The sequence below is a fragment of the Schistocerca gregaria genome, chromosome 3 (genome assembly GCF_023897955.1).
Source record: "Schistocerca gregaria isolate iqSchGreg1 chromosome 3, iqSchGreg1.2, whole genome shotgun sequence".
NCBI classification, from domain to species: Eukaryota; Metazoa; Arthropoda; class Insecta; order Orthoptera; family Acrididae; genus Schistocerca; species Schistocerca gregaria.
Genome location: NC_064922.1, coordinates 846,568,577 through 846,583,257, shown reverse-complemented (window position 1 = coordinate 846,583,257; position 14,681 = coordinate 846,568,577). Strand labels below are relative to the sequence as shown.

Here is a 14,681-nt window from a genome sequence, read left to right as displayed (position 1 = left end):
TCCGAAAACTGGACTGTGGTTGGCTGTATCCAGATGATGCATTTTTGGACCAATATTTTTGGAAGGAACCTTAAACAGTGAACGCCATTGTTTAATCATCCACGGTTGCATTGACCAGGTAAAGGAAGAAGAGATCGACTACTCATGGTTCCAACAGGATGGTGTTTTGCGCAGGCAACTAATAACAGAATGCGCCTTCCGGAAGAGATTTTTTTGTGAAACGTGTCATCTCGAATATTCTATGGATCCTCTCTCCCCGGAATTTACTGCAGCAGACTGATTTCTTTGTGGATCAGCAAAATCTGTAGTGTACCGCATTCGCCCACTCACGCTTTGTGATTTAAAAACTGAACTAACAGCGAACGTGAGAAGCACATCACAATAAGGTTTGCAGATAGTGTTTGACAATAAAACTAAGCGGGTTAACACTTGTTTAGCCTCACGAAGACGTCATTTCCAGCATATGTTGTGGCTGCACACAAACTCTCTGAACTCCTTGTATAAACACAAATGAATTTAATACTCCGAAAAATCATCGTAAGTCTTCACTTGCTTTCGCCTTCAGTGAGGTATTTTTGCAGTAACATTTGGCAATCACGAGCAATAGGCAGCTTGAAATAAATCATACAGGGGTAAGTGTCTAACGTGTTGCCACATTTTTCACTCAACAAGTGTACGGTTCTGGGTACATCATGGCGAGACGTTGTAATTGACATCTGTGGAACTTGTAAACAATCAATGTGATGGTCCAAATGGCTCTAAGCGCCATGGGACTTAACTTCTGAGGTCATCAGTCCCCTAGAACTTAGAACTCCTTAAACCCAACTAACCTAAGGACATCACACACATCCATGCCCGAGGCCGGTCGCGCGTTTCCAGACCGTAGCGCCTAGAACCGCTCGTCCACTCCGTCCGGCAATCAATGTGAACTTAGAAATTAAGCAACTCAGGACACTCATGTTCAGAAATAAACAGAACACCTTTAACTGCTAGAGGAAGGACGTTCATATTCACAGGGCATGTACATTAGTATGTTGTGCAGAAATGATTAGCATTTTCCCCATGTCGGCCAACAGCTTCAAGGTCGACATCAATATCGCGGCGCAATTCCATCTATCGGTAAAATATGTCTGCGGCTCTCTTTGACGCTATAAACCGAAGGTAACTGATCAGTGTGACTGGGGCAGACGTGCAGGATGCCCCGTAGACGTATGCATGATCCGTACTGTGAAATCAGTGACTTTGCAACAGGGCGCGTTGTTGACATGAGAGAATGTGAAGCATCCATCCGGGAAACTGCTGCGCGTGTGGGACGAAGTGCTTAGGTAGTACAACGGGTGTGTGCAGAATGGTTAAAGGAATGCCGTAGAACACCACGAGATGGGTCAGGTCACGCCACCCAGAGCCATCCCCTCCCCCCCCCCCCTCCCCCAGACCACCGAGAAGATTGACACCTCATCCCAGTGGTATTGCAGGACAGATGTGCCACCTCCTCGGCTCTGGCACAACAGTGGAACAGTACAACCCATCGTACACTATCAGGGGTGACAGCCCGTCAAGGCATTGGTTACGTGACCGTTACTTCTCCGCTTACCTTTGACGAATGTGCACATACATTCTAGACGGCAATAGTGTATGGAACGACGTCACTGGTGACAGGGATGGCATCAGGCATACAGGTTCTGTTAGTTTGAAAATGATGGCCGCAATTTCGTTCGCAGCAGACAGAGGCAGCGGCATCGAAGTGACTGCATTTGTACAAGACATACAGCACCAACTCGAGGGCTTATGGTGTGAGGTACTATTGGATACAACCATAGATCACATTGGTGCTCGTCCAGGGCACAGTGACCAGTGTGACCTGCTTGAATAACATCCTGTGACTCGTAGCCATACCCTTTCTGTACCTCTTGTTCGCACTGACGGCACTTTGAACAGTGGACGTTACATTTCAGATGTGTTACGACCCGTGGCTCTATCCTTCATTCGATCCCTGCGAAACCCTACATTTCAGCAGGATAATCCACGACCGCATGTTGCAGGTCCTGTACGGGCCTTTCTGGATACAGAAAATGTCAAATGTTGCCCTGGCCAGCACATTCTCCAGATCTCTCACCAATTGAAAACGCCTGGTCAATGGCGGCCGAGCGACTGGCTCGTCAAAATACGCCAATCACTACTCTTGATGAACTGTGGTATCGTGTTGAAGCTGCATGGGCAACTGTACCTGTACACGCCACTAAGCTCTGATTGACTCAATGCCCAGGCGTATCAAGGCCGTTATTACGGCAAGAGGTGGTTATTCTGGGTGCTGATTTCTCAGGATCTATACACCCAAATTGCGTGAAAATGTTATCACAAGTTAGTTCTAGTATAATACATTTGTCCAATTAATATCCGTTTATCATTCACATTTCTTCTTGGTGTAGCAATTTTAATGGCCAGTAGTGTAGGTGCGAATACTCACCGCGCCAACGCCCTCCATGGCGTAGATGGTGGTGGTGAGGAAGACCGGTAGGGCGGTGACGGAGGAGGGTACGAGGCGGCGGTCCTCCAGCGGAGGCAGGTCGACGAACATGTAGTACAGGGTGACCGCGAAGCCCGTTACGATGCACAGGTTGGCCAGCATCGAGAAGGGCACCAGCGTCTCGAGGTGCCGCAGCTGGCCCTTCGCAAGCAGCAGAGGCGCCAGCATCACCGTGTAGATCCGGATGTCGAAGCGCGTCGCCTCAGACGTCGAGTGGTAGTCTCCGATCTGTACAGTTACACACATAGACACTGAAAACCGCGGACGGTACCGGGAATCGAACCTGGAAGCTTTGCGTTTCGCGGGCAAGTTCTCTGCCGACTTAGCTGCGCATTTTCCGTCAGGAGCTTTCCTTCTGCTTCCAGACCTACTTTGCAGGAATTACACAAGAAAGGGTACTGTAGAGAAGAGAGTTAGCCACAGCCTGGAGGAGAGTTTCCACGATGAACTTTCTCTCTGTGAACGTGTAACATAACAATACAATTTCTTATGTCTCATATCTCTGGTATTATACACTGCTTGACAAGAATCTTGAAGCACCCAGGAAGGGGCAATGATATGAAATGAAACTTCATGGGTTGAGAGGGTATGTGGTGTTATTTCAGTGATTACAACATCGAGGCAACTTTGCAAAGAATTTGGCAGTATGAGTCGCCTGATCAGTATGTCGTGTGGGAATGGTGAGGTGGTAGAGAACTGGTTGGGGAGCTAAAACGTACTGGAACCACAAACCAAGGTATATTTTAGCAACAGTTTATTAAATAAGAATCAAAACCTTTTGCAATTAAAAAAATACGCTAACAATAAAATGATAGGAAACGAATAGTTCGGAAGTTCAAAAACTTGTAGTGATCAAAGCGTAAAAAGTCAAAAACGCAGAAAAGAAGTTGGTCATGTCTGAAGAAGACTGACGCACTGAGTGTTCCTGTAAACTTAGTTGCCTGCATAGGCAGTCATCCATCCTGTGAACAGAGACTCTCGACGACTTTTGCTAGTTACCTACATTGATACAGGCAAGATATCGGCCCCAGAGACCCAAAGACTTTCGATAAAGTTTTAACTTCATGTTTGAAGTCAGATACAAAATAACACAAGCCTTTTTCGCGTGATATAGTTACAAATTTTCAATTTTCTGATTTTTTCCCCTTTATTTTTACTGTGATATCTTACATCTTGCCAAATTTCATTATTCTACGTCATCGGGAAGTACTCTACACGTTTCAATTCACGAGTATCGAAGTATATAACATAAATAGCCTTATCTTATTGTCCTACCAAGAGAGTACATACCTCAGCACGCGAAAAAATTTCAAATTGATACGTATGATTGGTTCCTGAGTAAAAGGGGTCTTGACAGGTGGAAGGACAGACAGATATCTGATAACAAATAACAGAAGAAATACACTATGTGATCAAAAGCATTGGGGCACCTGCCTGAAAATGACTTACTAGTTCGTGGAGCCTTCCATCGATAATGCTGAAGTTCAGTGGAGGGTTGGCCCACCCTTAGCAGGCATATGTTCAGTCAGCTGCTGGAAGGTTTCTTGGGGAATGGCAGCCTATTCTTCACGGAGCGCTGTACTCAGTAGAGGTACTGATGCAGTTCGGTGAGGCCTGGCACACCAAACGAGCTGTCGTTTGGCATTTACCGGCGTGATGTGTGGTTTATGAGCAGCCACTCGACCATGAAATCCAAGTTTTCTCACTTTCCGTCTAACCGTCATAGTACTTGCACTGCATCCTGATGACGTTTAGAATTCCTGTGTGATTGTCTGGATAGATGTCTGAATATTACACGTTACGACCCTCTTCAACTGTCGGAGGCCTCTGTCAGTCAACAGACGAGGTCGACCGTACGCTTTTTAGCTGTACGTGTCTCTTCACATTTCCAGTTGACTACCACATTGGAAACAGTGGACCTAGGGATGTTTGGCAGCGTGGAAATCTCGCGTACAAACGTATGACAAAAGTGACACCCAATCACCTGTCCACGTTCGAACTCCGTGAGCTCTGCCGAGCACCCCATTGTGCTCTCTCATGATGTCTTATGACTACTGAGGTCGCTGATATGGAGAACCTGGCAGTAGGTGGTGGCAAAATGCTGCTAAAATGAAAAACGTGTGTTTCTGGGCGTGTCCGGATACTTTTGATCACATAATGTATTTTTTTAGTGAGATGTAACTGCCAATTTAACAATTTTTTGGATATCGTCCTTTTTTTGTGCTGTGGAACTTTTCTTCTTACGTATTTCGTGATACCAGCTTAACGAGAAGTAACCTGTAGGCTTTGATGACTCAATTAGGGAGTATCGAAATATCTAACAAATGGCCATATCTCGATTGCTTTGACATAAAAGCTTGACATTTCTGGACTGTCAAGCAACCGTAATCTTACTATTTGATATATATTTCGACTTGATATACCTCGCCATTGCTGAGGAAAACGGTTCTTAACAGTCAGACAGAGATATGGGCAACAAAATGATACTATAATGATTTCGTTTTCACTGATCGAAGTGCAGAACTCAGAAAGCGGCTTAGCACAAACTGAAAAGTGTCTCCTGCAGTCGCAACACGAATGAGTTTTAAATCAAGCTCAATTAAACCACATTCACTCAAGAGCGGATAAATTTAGCAGATGCTAAATCTACTCGCTCAGTTAAAGGATTGTTTCATTGGTAAGCCAAGAAATCTTATGTTACAAATAGGTATGGTGCAATACAGGTCCATAGTGTTAACAAGTTAATGGTGCAAGGCAAATACAAAAATATTCATAGCAACTTCACTAACAGCTCATCTGGAAGAAGTGAGTGGTAGCAGTAAGAAGACCAACAATAGTTCCAGGTTATGAACGTAAATACTAAAACTAAAAGTGTAGCCAGAACAAATTCTTAAACTTCTCTGACAAGAAATTTTAATACGAGGGTCGGTCAAAAAGTAATGCCTCCCATTTTTTTTCTACTTAAAAAAATTAAGTTAAGTGAAAAATTTGAATTTGGCGCCATTCCTCAAACCTTCTTCTGCAATCCACTGCAGTAGTAACTTTCTGTGTCAACAGGTGGCAGCACAGCAGAAGTTTGTAAGATGGCCGACATCGATGTTCGTTTGAGACAGCGTTGTGTGATTAAATTCTTGAATGCAGAAGGTGAAACGCCCATACGCATTCATGAAAGACTGAAGAAGGTGTATGGTGTTGTGACAGTGGATGTCAGCACTGTTAGACGATGGGTTCGTCGTTGTAAGGAAGCTGAAGGGCAAACACCGTTGACTGACGAAAAGAGGAGCGGCAGGCCGGTGAGTGCAGTGACTCCACACAACATTCAGCAAGTTGATGACATCATTCGTGGTGACCGTCGGGTGACTGCAGATGAAGTGTGTCGCATTATTTCTTAGTAAAGGCAGTGTGATCACGATTATTAAACAATTGGGGTACTCAAAAGTTTGTGCACGGTGGGTTCCAAGACCAAACACCAGTCGTCACACCTCTGACGAGATTGTCAGAATTGGATGGGAAGTTTTGCCTCATCCCCTATACAGCCCTGACCTGGCACCATCAGACTTCCATCTGCTCGGGCCACTAAAAGAAGCTCATCGTGGGATTCATTTTGAAGATGAGGAGGCCGTCAAAACATCCGTGCGTCAATGGCTTAGGAAGCAGAGCTGTGATTTTTACCGTGCTTGGATACATGCCCTTGTTCAGAGATGGACCAAAACTGTAGAGATGGGCGGAGATTACATTGAAAAATGACAAAATGATCCTCAATGTTGTGGTTTTCAACCTATGTAATTGCATTTAAATTTCCTGACAATTAAACGTAGAAAAAAAATAGGAGGCATTACTTTTTGACTGACCCTCGTAGTTTTGCAAAATATACACACATACTAAATTAACGACCAGCAGCCATGTAAGCAAAGTTAACAGTCGGTGAAGAGGCCTTATGTGTTTTGTGCTGGCGTAAGCTGTCGCCAGCACACCAGTTGGCAAAGATGTAGCGTGAAGATCGGTAACAGGCGCTGGATCAAGCGCGCCTATCACGAGAGAGGCCAGAGACACACTTGCAAGCAAGATGCCGCCAACGCCTTCTCTACAGCATGTCCTTGGGCCGCCGCCGCTGACCGGAGGATCCAGTTTCGGGTCTGCCAGTTTACTCGTAGAGTGGACTCAGTTCAGACTGCAGGTTATGACAGTACACAGCGACCAGCTTACTGTTTATGGAGGGACTAGCAGTGAGACTACAGTTTGTAATAGCAAGATTACCGATACTTTCTGCAAGAGCACTATTACAGATGAGTTTGAACCATGAACATGGACTCTATTCAAGTTAAGTAGAAGCTTCATGGAAATAAAGAACCTTATTAATCCACATGTGCCTTTGTATTGTAGAAATAGGATACTACCCACCCATAAGAACATCCTCTCCCTTGCTTCCTTGCGGTACAAGACTCTACAGTGTCGACGAGGATTCTACGATTTCCCCAAAAATATAGTGAAAATAAAGGAAGTCTTCCAATAACTGTATAACATGTTCCTGGGGCACAGTGACCATGCAAAACAGTAGCCAGCAATTATAGTAAAGGATGTCTTAGGCGGCTATTCTTATACATACGTACAGTTTTAAGGCGAGACGGGAGACAAGGGCTTAAAAACTTCGATTTTTAGATTTTAGCATATTTGAATTGCCTGGTCTTCCCTGTGTGAAACAGTTTTTGTTTTATATAAGTACCAAAATTTTTTCGTGAGATACGATGGTTTCCCTGATGCTGAGTGCGATTTGGCATTTAAATGCCACGCCTTCCTTTTTGCGTCATGCAGAGATAATTCACAGCATTCTTTTACTCATTGTATATTATTTCATGCTTCTATTGTTTTATCGCTTCAATGTTTCCTACCCTTTATCTACTATCGATACTCGTTTTTCCGATCGTGTCTGTTATTGTTTTCGAGCGTTAATGGATGTACTTAGTGAAGTCTGTTGTGAGTGAAGTACGTGTTGATTTGTATTTTCTTTGGTTCCACATGTTTTCATAAAAATGCCACGAGTAAAGAAAGTCTCGCTTAAATTAAATTTGAGAGGAAATAAATACGTGAAGGTAAATGAGGCTAGCGGGTCAAAGGACCCAATAACGTTAGACATAGAGAAAATCAGCACATCAAGAAAGAACCTGCAGTGTCTTCAAGGCATTTCCTCCCAGTCAGCTCATGGAGATGAACATTCGTTTGGAAATATTACGGTGAACCTTAGCATGTTACATGATTTCATTTCCAAAAACTATGTGTGCCGAATATGTGTTGGTGATGTATCTTTGGGTGAGAATCAGCGTCTTCGTAAAGGGATTGTGTCAAATATGACACTGAGTTGTACAAAATGTGGTGCAGTTGCTACAACACCAACATCAAAAACGGCAAATAATAATTTATATGAGCACAACATAATGCTAGTTTGTGGTCTCATATCTATTGGTAAAGGCATGGAGGCAGGCAAACTCTTATGTGCGTTACGTGATATTCCAAATCCTCCTGCAAAATGTATGACTTACAGTAATGTTATTGGTACTGCTGATGCTGAAGTTTGTAGCATCTCAATGGAGGAAGCAGCTGAAGAAACGCTCAAGAAAAGTGATGGCAGTGAAAGTGGTGATATTCGTGCATGTCTTGATGGCAGCTGGCAGAAACGTGGAGACACATCACAAAAATGGTGTCGTGACAGCTACATCTTTTGATACTAGCAAGGTAATTGCTGTAGAGATTCTAAGCAAGTACTGTAAAACTTGTGGCATTGGAACTGTCAGATGAATTATACTGGTCCAAGTGGTGGGATGGAAGTAGCAGGAGTTCTCAGGATATTTAATCGTTCAGTGGCAAATAGAGGAGTCAGACACACACAGTATTTAGGGGATGGTGAAGGCAAGGCTTATGACTGGGTATGTGCAGAACAACCCTTTGGCCCTAATGTCACAATTACTAAATTAGAAAGCATTGGGCATGTCCATAAGAGAACAGGGTCCAGGTTGAGAAGATTGTTGAAAGAAAAGTCAAAAATAGTATTGGAAGATGGTAAGAAGACAAATGTTGAAATAGATTACAGAATTATTATGGCTTAGCCATAGGAAGAAATGTAGGGAATTTAGAAATCATGAGAAAAGCTGCATGGGCTATCTTTTGCCATAAGCTTTCCACAAATGAAAATCCAGTGCACGGTCTTTGCCCAAACGATCCTGAAACTTGGTGCAAGTACAGGAGAAGTGCTAGATATGACCGCAAACATTCTTTATCTGCATCAGTAATGAATGAAATGAAACCCATATTTAGAGGCCTTTGTAAAGATCCCTTATTGAAAAATGTCTTCATGGGAAAACACAAAATTTAAATGCATGAGTGACTTCTATCATTTGGAACCACTTACCGAAAACTGTATTTGTTCAGCTTACAACCCTCAATGACAACGGCCTTGCCACACTGGATACACCGGTTCACCTCAGATCACAGAAGTTAAGCGCTGTCGGCCGTGGCTGGCAATTGGATGTGTCACCTTCTGGGCCGCCATGTGCTGTTGCCATTTTTAGGGGTGCACTCAGCCTGGTGGTGTCAATTCAGTAGCTACTCGACTGAATAGTAGCAGCTCCGGTCAAAGAAAACTATCATAATGACAGGGAGAGTGGTGTGTTGACCATACACCCCTCCTATCCGCATCCTCATCTGAGGATGAAACGGCGGTCGGATGGTCCCGATGGGCCACTTGTGGCCTGATGACGGAATGCTTTTTACAACCCTCAATTTGGTGTTTATGATGCTACTTTATGCTTCAATGATGATGTAATTAGAAAACTTCATGTTTTGGAATTATTGGGCACAAAATATAGTGGAAAAACTGCAAAATCCTTGGTGCAAATAGTTAAAGAGAGAATCTGCGAAGCAGATATTGCTAATTTAAAATGCACAACACAAGCCAGACGGAAAAGAAGAGGGACCAAGAGAAGAAAAGAAGATCAGTATGATTCAGATGATGCTCAGCATAGTGCAGGAAAATATTAATGGTAAGTAATTCTCATCAATAACTATACTAGAATTGCAACGTTCCAGTTAAAATGAATTTTTTTCAAAACTACATTATTTTTTACTTGCAGGTACCTTTATTTGATAAACTAATGGGGTTAGAAGCCCACCCAGTTGGCTGTGCAGTCTAATGCACGACTTTCCGGGTGTGGGAAGGAGCGCCTGGTCCCCGGCACGAATCCGCCCGGCGGATTTGTGTCAAGGTCCGGTAAACCAGCCTGCCTGTGGATGGTTTTTAGGCGGTTTTCTATCTGCCTTAGCCCCTTATTCCGCCTCAGTTACACAGTTAGCGATTGCTGAGCAAACAAGTTCTTCACATACACGTACACCAGCATTACTCTACCACTCGTCTAGTGTGAGACGTTCCCTGTGGGGGGGGGGGGGGGGGGGGGTCCACCTTGGGTTCGGTGTGGGGCGGCTGAGGTGTGAAGTGGGCAGCAGTAGTCATCGTGGGGTGGGGACAGATCCTCTCCATCGTTTCTAGGTACCCGGTTAACATACAATACAACACAATGGGGTTAGAAACAATTTGTACTGCAAATGGTAACAAGTTATAACAAGTAAATTGAGAACCACCAAACAATCAGAAACTATTTTGTAATAATTAATGTATAAAAAAGTTAACTTTTACTAGTGAAAGAATAAAAAAATTTTCTTCTAATCCATAACAGGTATTATGTTAATTTTACTTGTAAACTGAGGCTTATATGTTATATTGTTGTTGTTGTGGTCTTCAGTCTTGAGACTGGTTTGATGCAGCTCTCCGTGCTACTCTATCCTGTGCAAGCTTCTTCATCTCCCAGTACCTACTGAAACCTACATCCTTCTGAATCTGCTTAGTGTGTTCATCTCTTGGTCTCCCTCTACGATTTTTATCCGCCACTCTGCCCTCCAATACCAAATTGGTGATACATACAGTAAAAATTTCATTATTTTATCACTTATAGTTATCTTAAAAAGTGTACCTATTCAAACGGTAAAATAGCATTTGCAGAATAGTGATAAAAATTGCCTTCCGTCTCCCCTTAAAGACGCTTTCCAAACAAGCCACATATAAAGTAAATAGCGAGGCGAACGCTAAACCTAAGAAACAGCACACAACGGCAGTATCCACTCAAACAGGCAGTGGGCAGACCCATTGGGCAGCATGAAAATATTAACAATTAACCAAAATTAGAAATGAATGGGAAGTAGTATGAATTTAACAAACTCACCTGGCCAGTTGTTTTATCGAAATAGATTTCTTTTTACCGACATATTACAAAATAAACTGATCCACCAGAAACACCATGACCATCTCCCTAGTAGCGTGTATGGCCACCTTTGGCGCGGATAACAGTGGTTATGCATCATGGCACGGAAGCAATGAGGCCTTGCTAGGTCATTGGAGGCAGTTGGCACCACATCTGCAAACACACTTAGTCAACTAATTCCTGTAAATTCTGGGACATCATGATCAATCATATCCCAGATGTGTCCGATTGGGTCCAGATCTGGCGAGTTGGGGAACCATCACATCAATTGGAACTCGCCACGAAGATCCTCGAACCCCTCCATCACACTCCTGGCCTTGTAACATGCCACATTATCTTACTGAAAATTGCCGCTGCCCTCTGGAAACACAATCGTTGTGAAGGGGTGTGAGCCTGGTCTGCAAACAGAGTATGATACCCCTTGGTCGTCATGGTGCCTCCCACGAGTTCCACTGGACCCATGGATTCCCATGTGAATGTTCCCCAGAGCATAGTGGAGCAGCCACCAACTTGTGTCCGTCCCGCAGTGCAGGTGTCAAGGAGTTGTTCCCTTAAAGACGACGGATTCGCGCCCTCCCATTGGCGTGATGAAGAAGGAATCGGGATTCATCAGATCATGCAGCGCTATGACACTGCACTAACGTCCAGTGCCGATGGTCACGTGCCGCTTTCAGTTGTTGTTGGCTACGTTATGGTGTTAACATTGCGCCACGAACTGCTTGTCGGCTGTGGAAGCCCATCATTAAGATCGTTAGATGCTCTGTGTGTTCTGACACACTTGTACCGTGCCAAGCATTAGAGTCTGGTGTTAGTTCCGCCACAGTTCGTCGCCTGCCCTGTTTTACCAGTCTGCCCAGCCTAAGACGACCAACATCTGTAACGGGTGGTGGCCGCCCGACCTCACGACGTCTGTTCGTGGCTTGACCTTAGTTCCGCCAAGTGTTGAAGACATTCACCACAGCACACATCAAACGCACTACAGCTAGTGCAGTTTCCGAAATGCTCATGCCGAGCGCCCGATCCATTACAATCTGCCCTCGATCAAACACAGACAAAACGCGCGCCTCCCCCATTCTACACACGGACACTGCGATCGCTGATACTACATGCACCGTGTGTGTGTCTGACTAGCAGTCATTCCTGGCCAATACACGCACCTATCGCCTTGACGGGTTTATATCGATAACAGGTCGACGGTCACAATGTCCTGGCTGATCAGTGTATCATTGGTGAGTGTACAATGAGATCCCTGACAACAAAACATTAAGAACGTATAGAATTGAAGCGCCAAAGAAACTGGTGTAGCCATGCGTATTCAAATTCAGAGATATGTATGCAGGCAGAATAAAGCTCTGCGGTCAGCAACGCCTATGTAAGACAATCAGTGTCTGGCGCAGTTGATAAACAGGTTACCGCTGCCACAATGGCAGGTTATGAAGACTGAAGTGTGTTTGAACGCGGTGTTATAGTCGGTGCAGGAGCGATGGGACAGAGAATCTCGGATGTAGCGATGAAGTGGGAATTTTCCAGTACGATCGTTTCACGACTGTACCGTGAATATCAGGAATCCGCTAAAACATCAAATCTTCGACGACGCTGCGGCCGGAAAAAGACCCTAGAAGAACGGGACTAACGTCCAGTGAAGAGAATCGTGCAACGTGATAGAAGTGCTACCCTTCTGCAAATTTCAGCTGATATCAACGCTCGGCCATCAAAAAGTGTCAGCGTGCCAGCCATTCAAGGGAACATCACCGATACGGGCTTTCGGAGCCAAAGGCCCACTCGTCTACCCTTGATGACTGGACGACACGCTTGGCCCATCAACACCGGCATTGAACTGTTGATGACTGGAAACATGTTGCCCGGTCAGTCGAGTCTCGTTTCAAATTATATCGAGCGGATGGACGTGTACGGGTATGTAGACAACCTTATGAGTCCATGTACCCTGCATTCCATCAGAGGACTGTTCAAACCGGAGGAGGCTCTGTAATGGTGTGCGGCGTGTGAATGATATGGGACCCCTGATACGTGTAGATACGACTCTGACAGACGACACGTACTTAAGCACCCTGTCTGAGCACTTGCATCCATTCATGTCCATTGTGCATTCCAGAATTACTACAGAGTGGCTCCAGGAACACTCTTCTGAGATTAAACACTTCCGCTGGCCACAAGACTGCCCATATACCAACATTATTGAGCACATGTGTAATGCCTTGCAACGTGCTGTGCAGAAGAGATCTCCACCCCCTCGTACTCTTACGGAATTATGGGCATCCCTGCAGGATTCAGGGTGTCAGTTCCCTCCAGCACTAATTCAGACGGTCGTGTGCATTCCACGTCGTGTTGGGACACTTCTGCGTTATCGCGATGGCCCTACACGATGTTTGGAAGGTGTGCCAATTTCTTCGGCTCTTTAGTGTACAATCAAACACTACAGAAGTAATACGTAAAATATATGTAACAATCGCTCAAAGTTCTACCAAAACATATTCAATAAACACTATTTTCACAAAACCTCTTAGTCAAGGAAGGCATAATTCGGCTACGATTGTCGACGGGGCCCTAACCAGTTACTAAAGGTTCGCTTTTGCAATTACACACATTTCTTTTAAAACGATAATTCCAGACTCAGCAATAAATAAAGGTATCACACGTTATTAATGAAAGAATAAACAACTGTGTAATCAATAGTGCTTTCAGTGACTTATAATTTACCAAATGAGCATAAAGTACGGACACAGCAAATAATGTTTTAAAAACAAGCCAATGTGATCCCAATTAGAATCTTGAGGGAAGTAACCACAGTCACAGCTGAAGGCCTTTAACGACAAGACGCCAATTATAAAAAAAAAATTAACAAACACAATGCATAAGAGCAATGCAATAGCGAAGGTTAATTTAAAATGACGGGCAACTGATAACCAAACAGGTGAGACAAAATGATGGCAATTATATAATTTTTTTTAGAAACATACAATAAAACAGCAAATACAATAATAAAACACAAGGGCCAGTCACAGACGGTGGGCCAGGAATCGACCTCTGAGTTGATCCCGCAAAAAAACACTTTCGCGTGCGATAAGATAGGCAGCCAAGAGTTGCATTCACTTCGCAAGATGGTAACTCAGACTAGTGGCAGTCTAACGAGTGACTAATGATAATCTTGTTGAGGCTAGCTGACGTCCCACAAACCAAATGCAAAGATGTAAAAATACTCCAAAGTCAGAACAAGCAGCCTGGACTCTGTCCACAGAATACTGTGCTTAGACTGCTCAGAACTACCAACAGAGTAGAAGAATCGCCAACCAACCTACAATCAAGAAAGCTGTCAAAGCTAAACGCCTCACTGGACAGCACCGGCAAGGCGAGGAAACGTACACTGCCGTTACATACACTAACCCCCAGGACAGGTAACTGGGCGTTAGAGACCACGAAGCAGGAAAAATACCGCTGGTTGAACTTAACAAATCGTAACAAACTGAATGAAATAAATAGTAATTAGAAGTCCAGGAAAGCTAATCACATCCGCCTTAGCGAAGCACTCCACTCTGTGCTCTTCACCTCGGCAACGGTACGAGCAGCAACACGAACCCAAGTCACTGGAGAATTGCAAGACCTCACAATGATGGAAGTTTCTCTACTTGAATCCAAATGCACTCAACTTAAAGCTTCAGGATCCGGTTTTGCGACGAGGTCGTGCACCCTAGTGACCACAGCCTTTCCATCCGGCAATCCATGCATGCCGCCAGCGGTCCCGGCGTGTTCTGGCACTGCGTGGACCTGACTCCTCCTGAGTCCCCAAAAGAACTGCACGCAGACACGACAAGGAAAAACAACGACCGCGC

The 14,681-nt window shown here is 44.4% G+C and overlaps 1 protein-coding gene across 1 annotated transcript in view; it reads right to left on the bottom strand.

Annotated features, from left to right (window-relative positions):
* LOC126354751 (proton-coupled amino acid transporter-like protein CG1139) overlaps positions 1–14,681 on the bottom strand; it is a 150,948-nt gene that overhangs the window by 10,780 nt on the left and 125,487 nt on the right. The window contains exon 7 of the mRNA XM_050004631.1: positions 2,468–2,755. Coding sequence (XP_049860588.1) covers positions 2,468–2,755 — 288 coding nt within the window. The remainder of the gene's footprint in view (positions 1–2,467; positions 2,756–14,681) is intronic.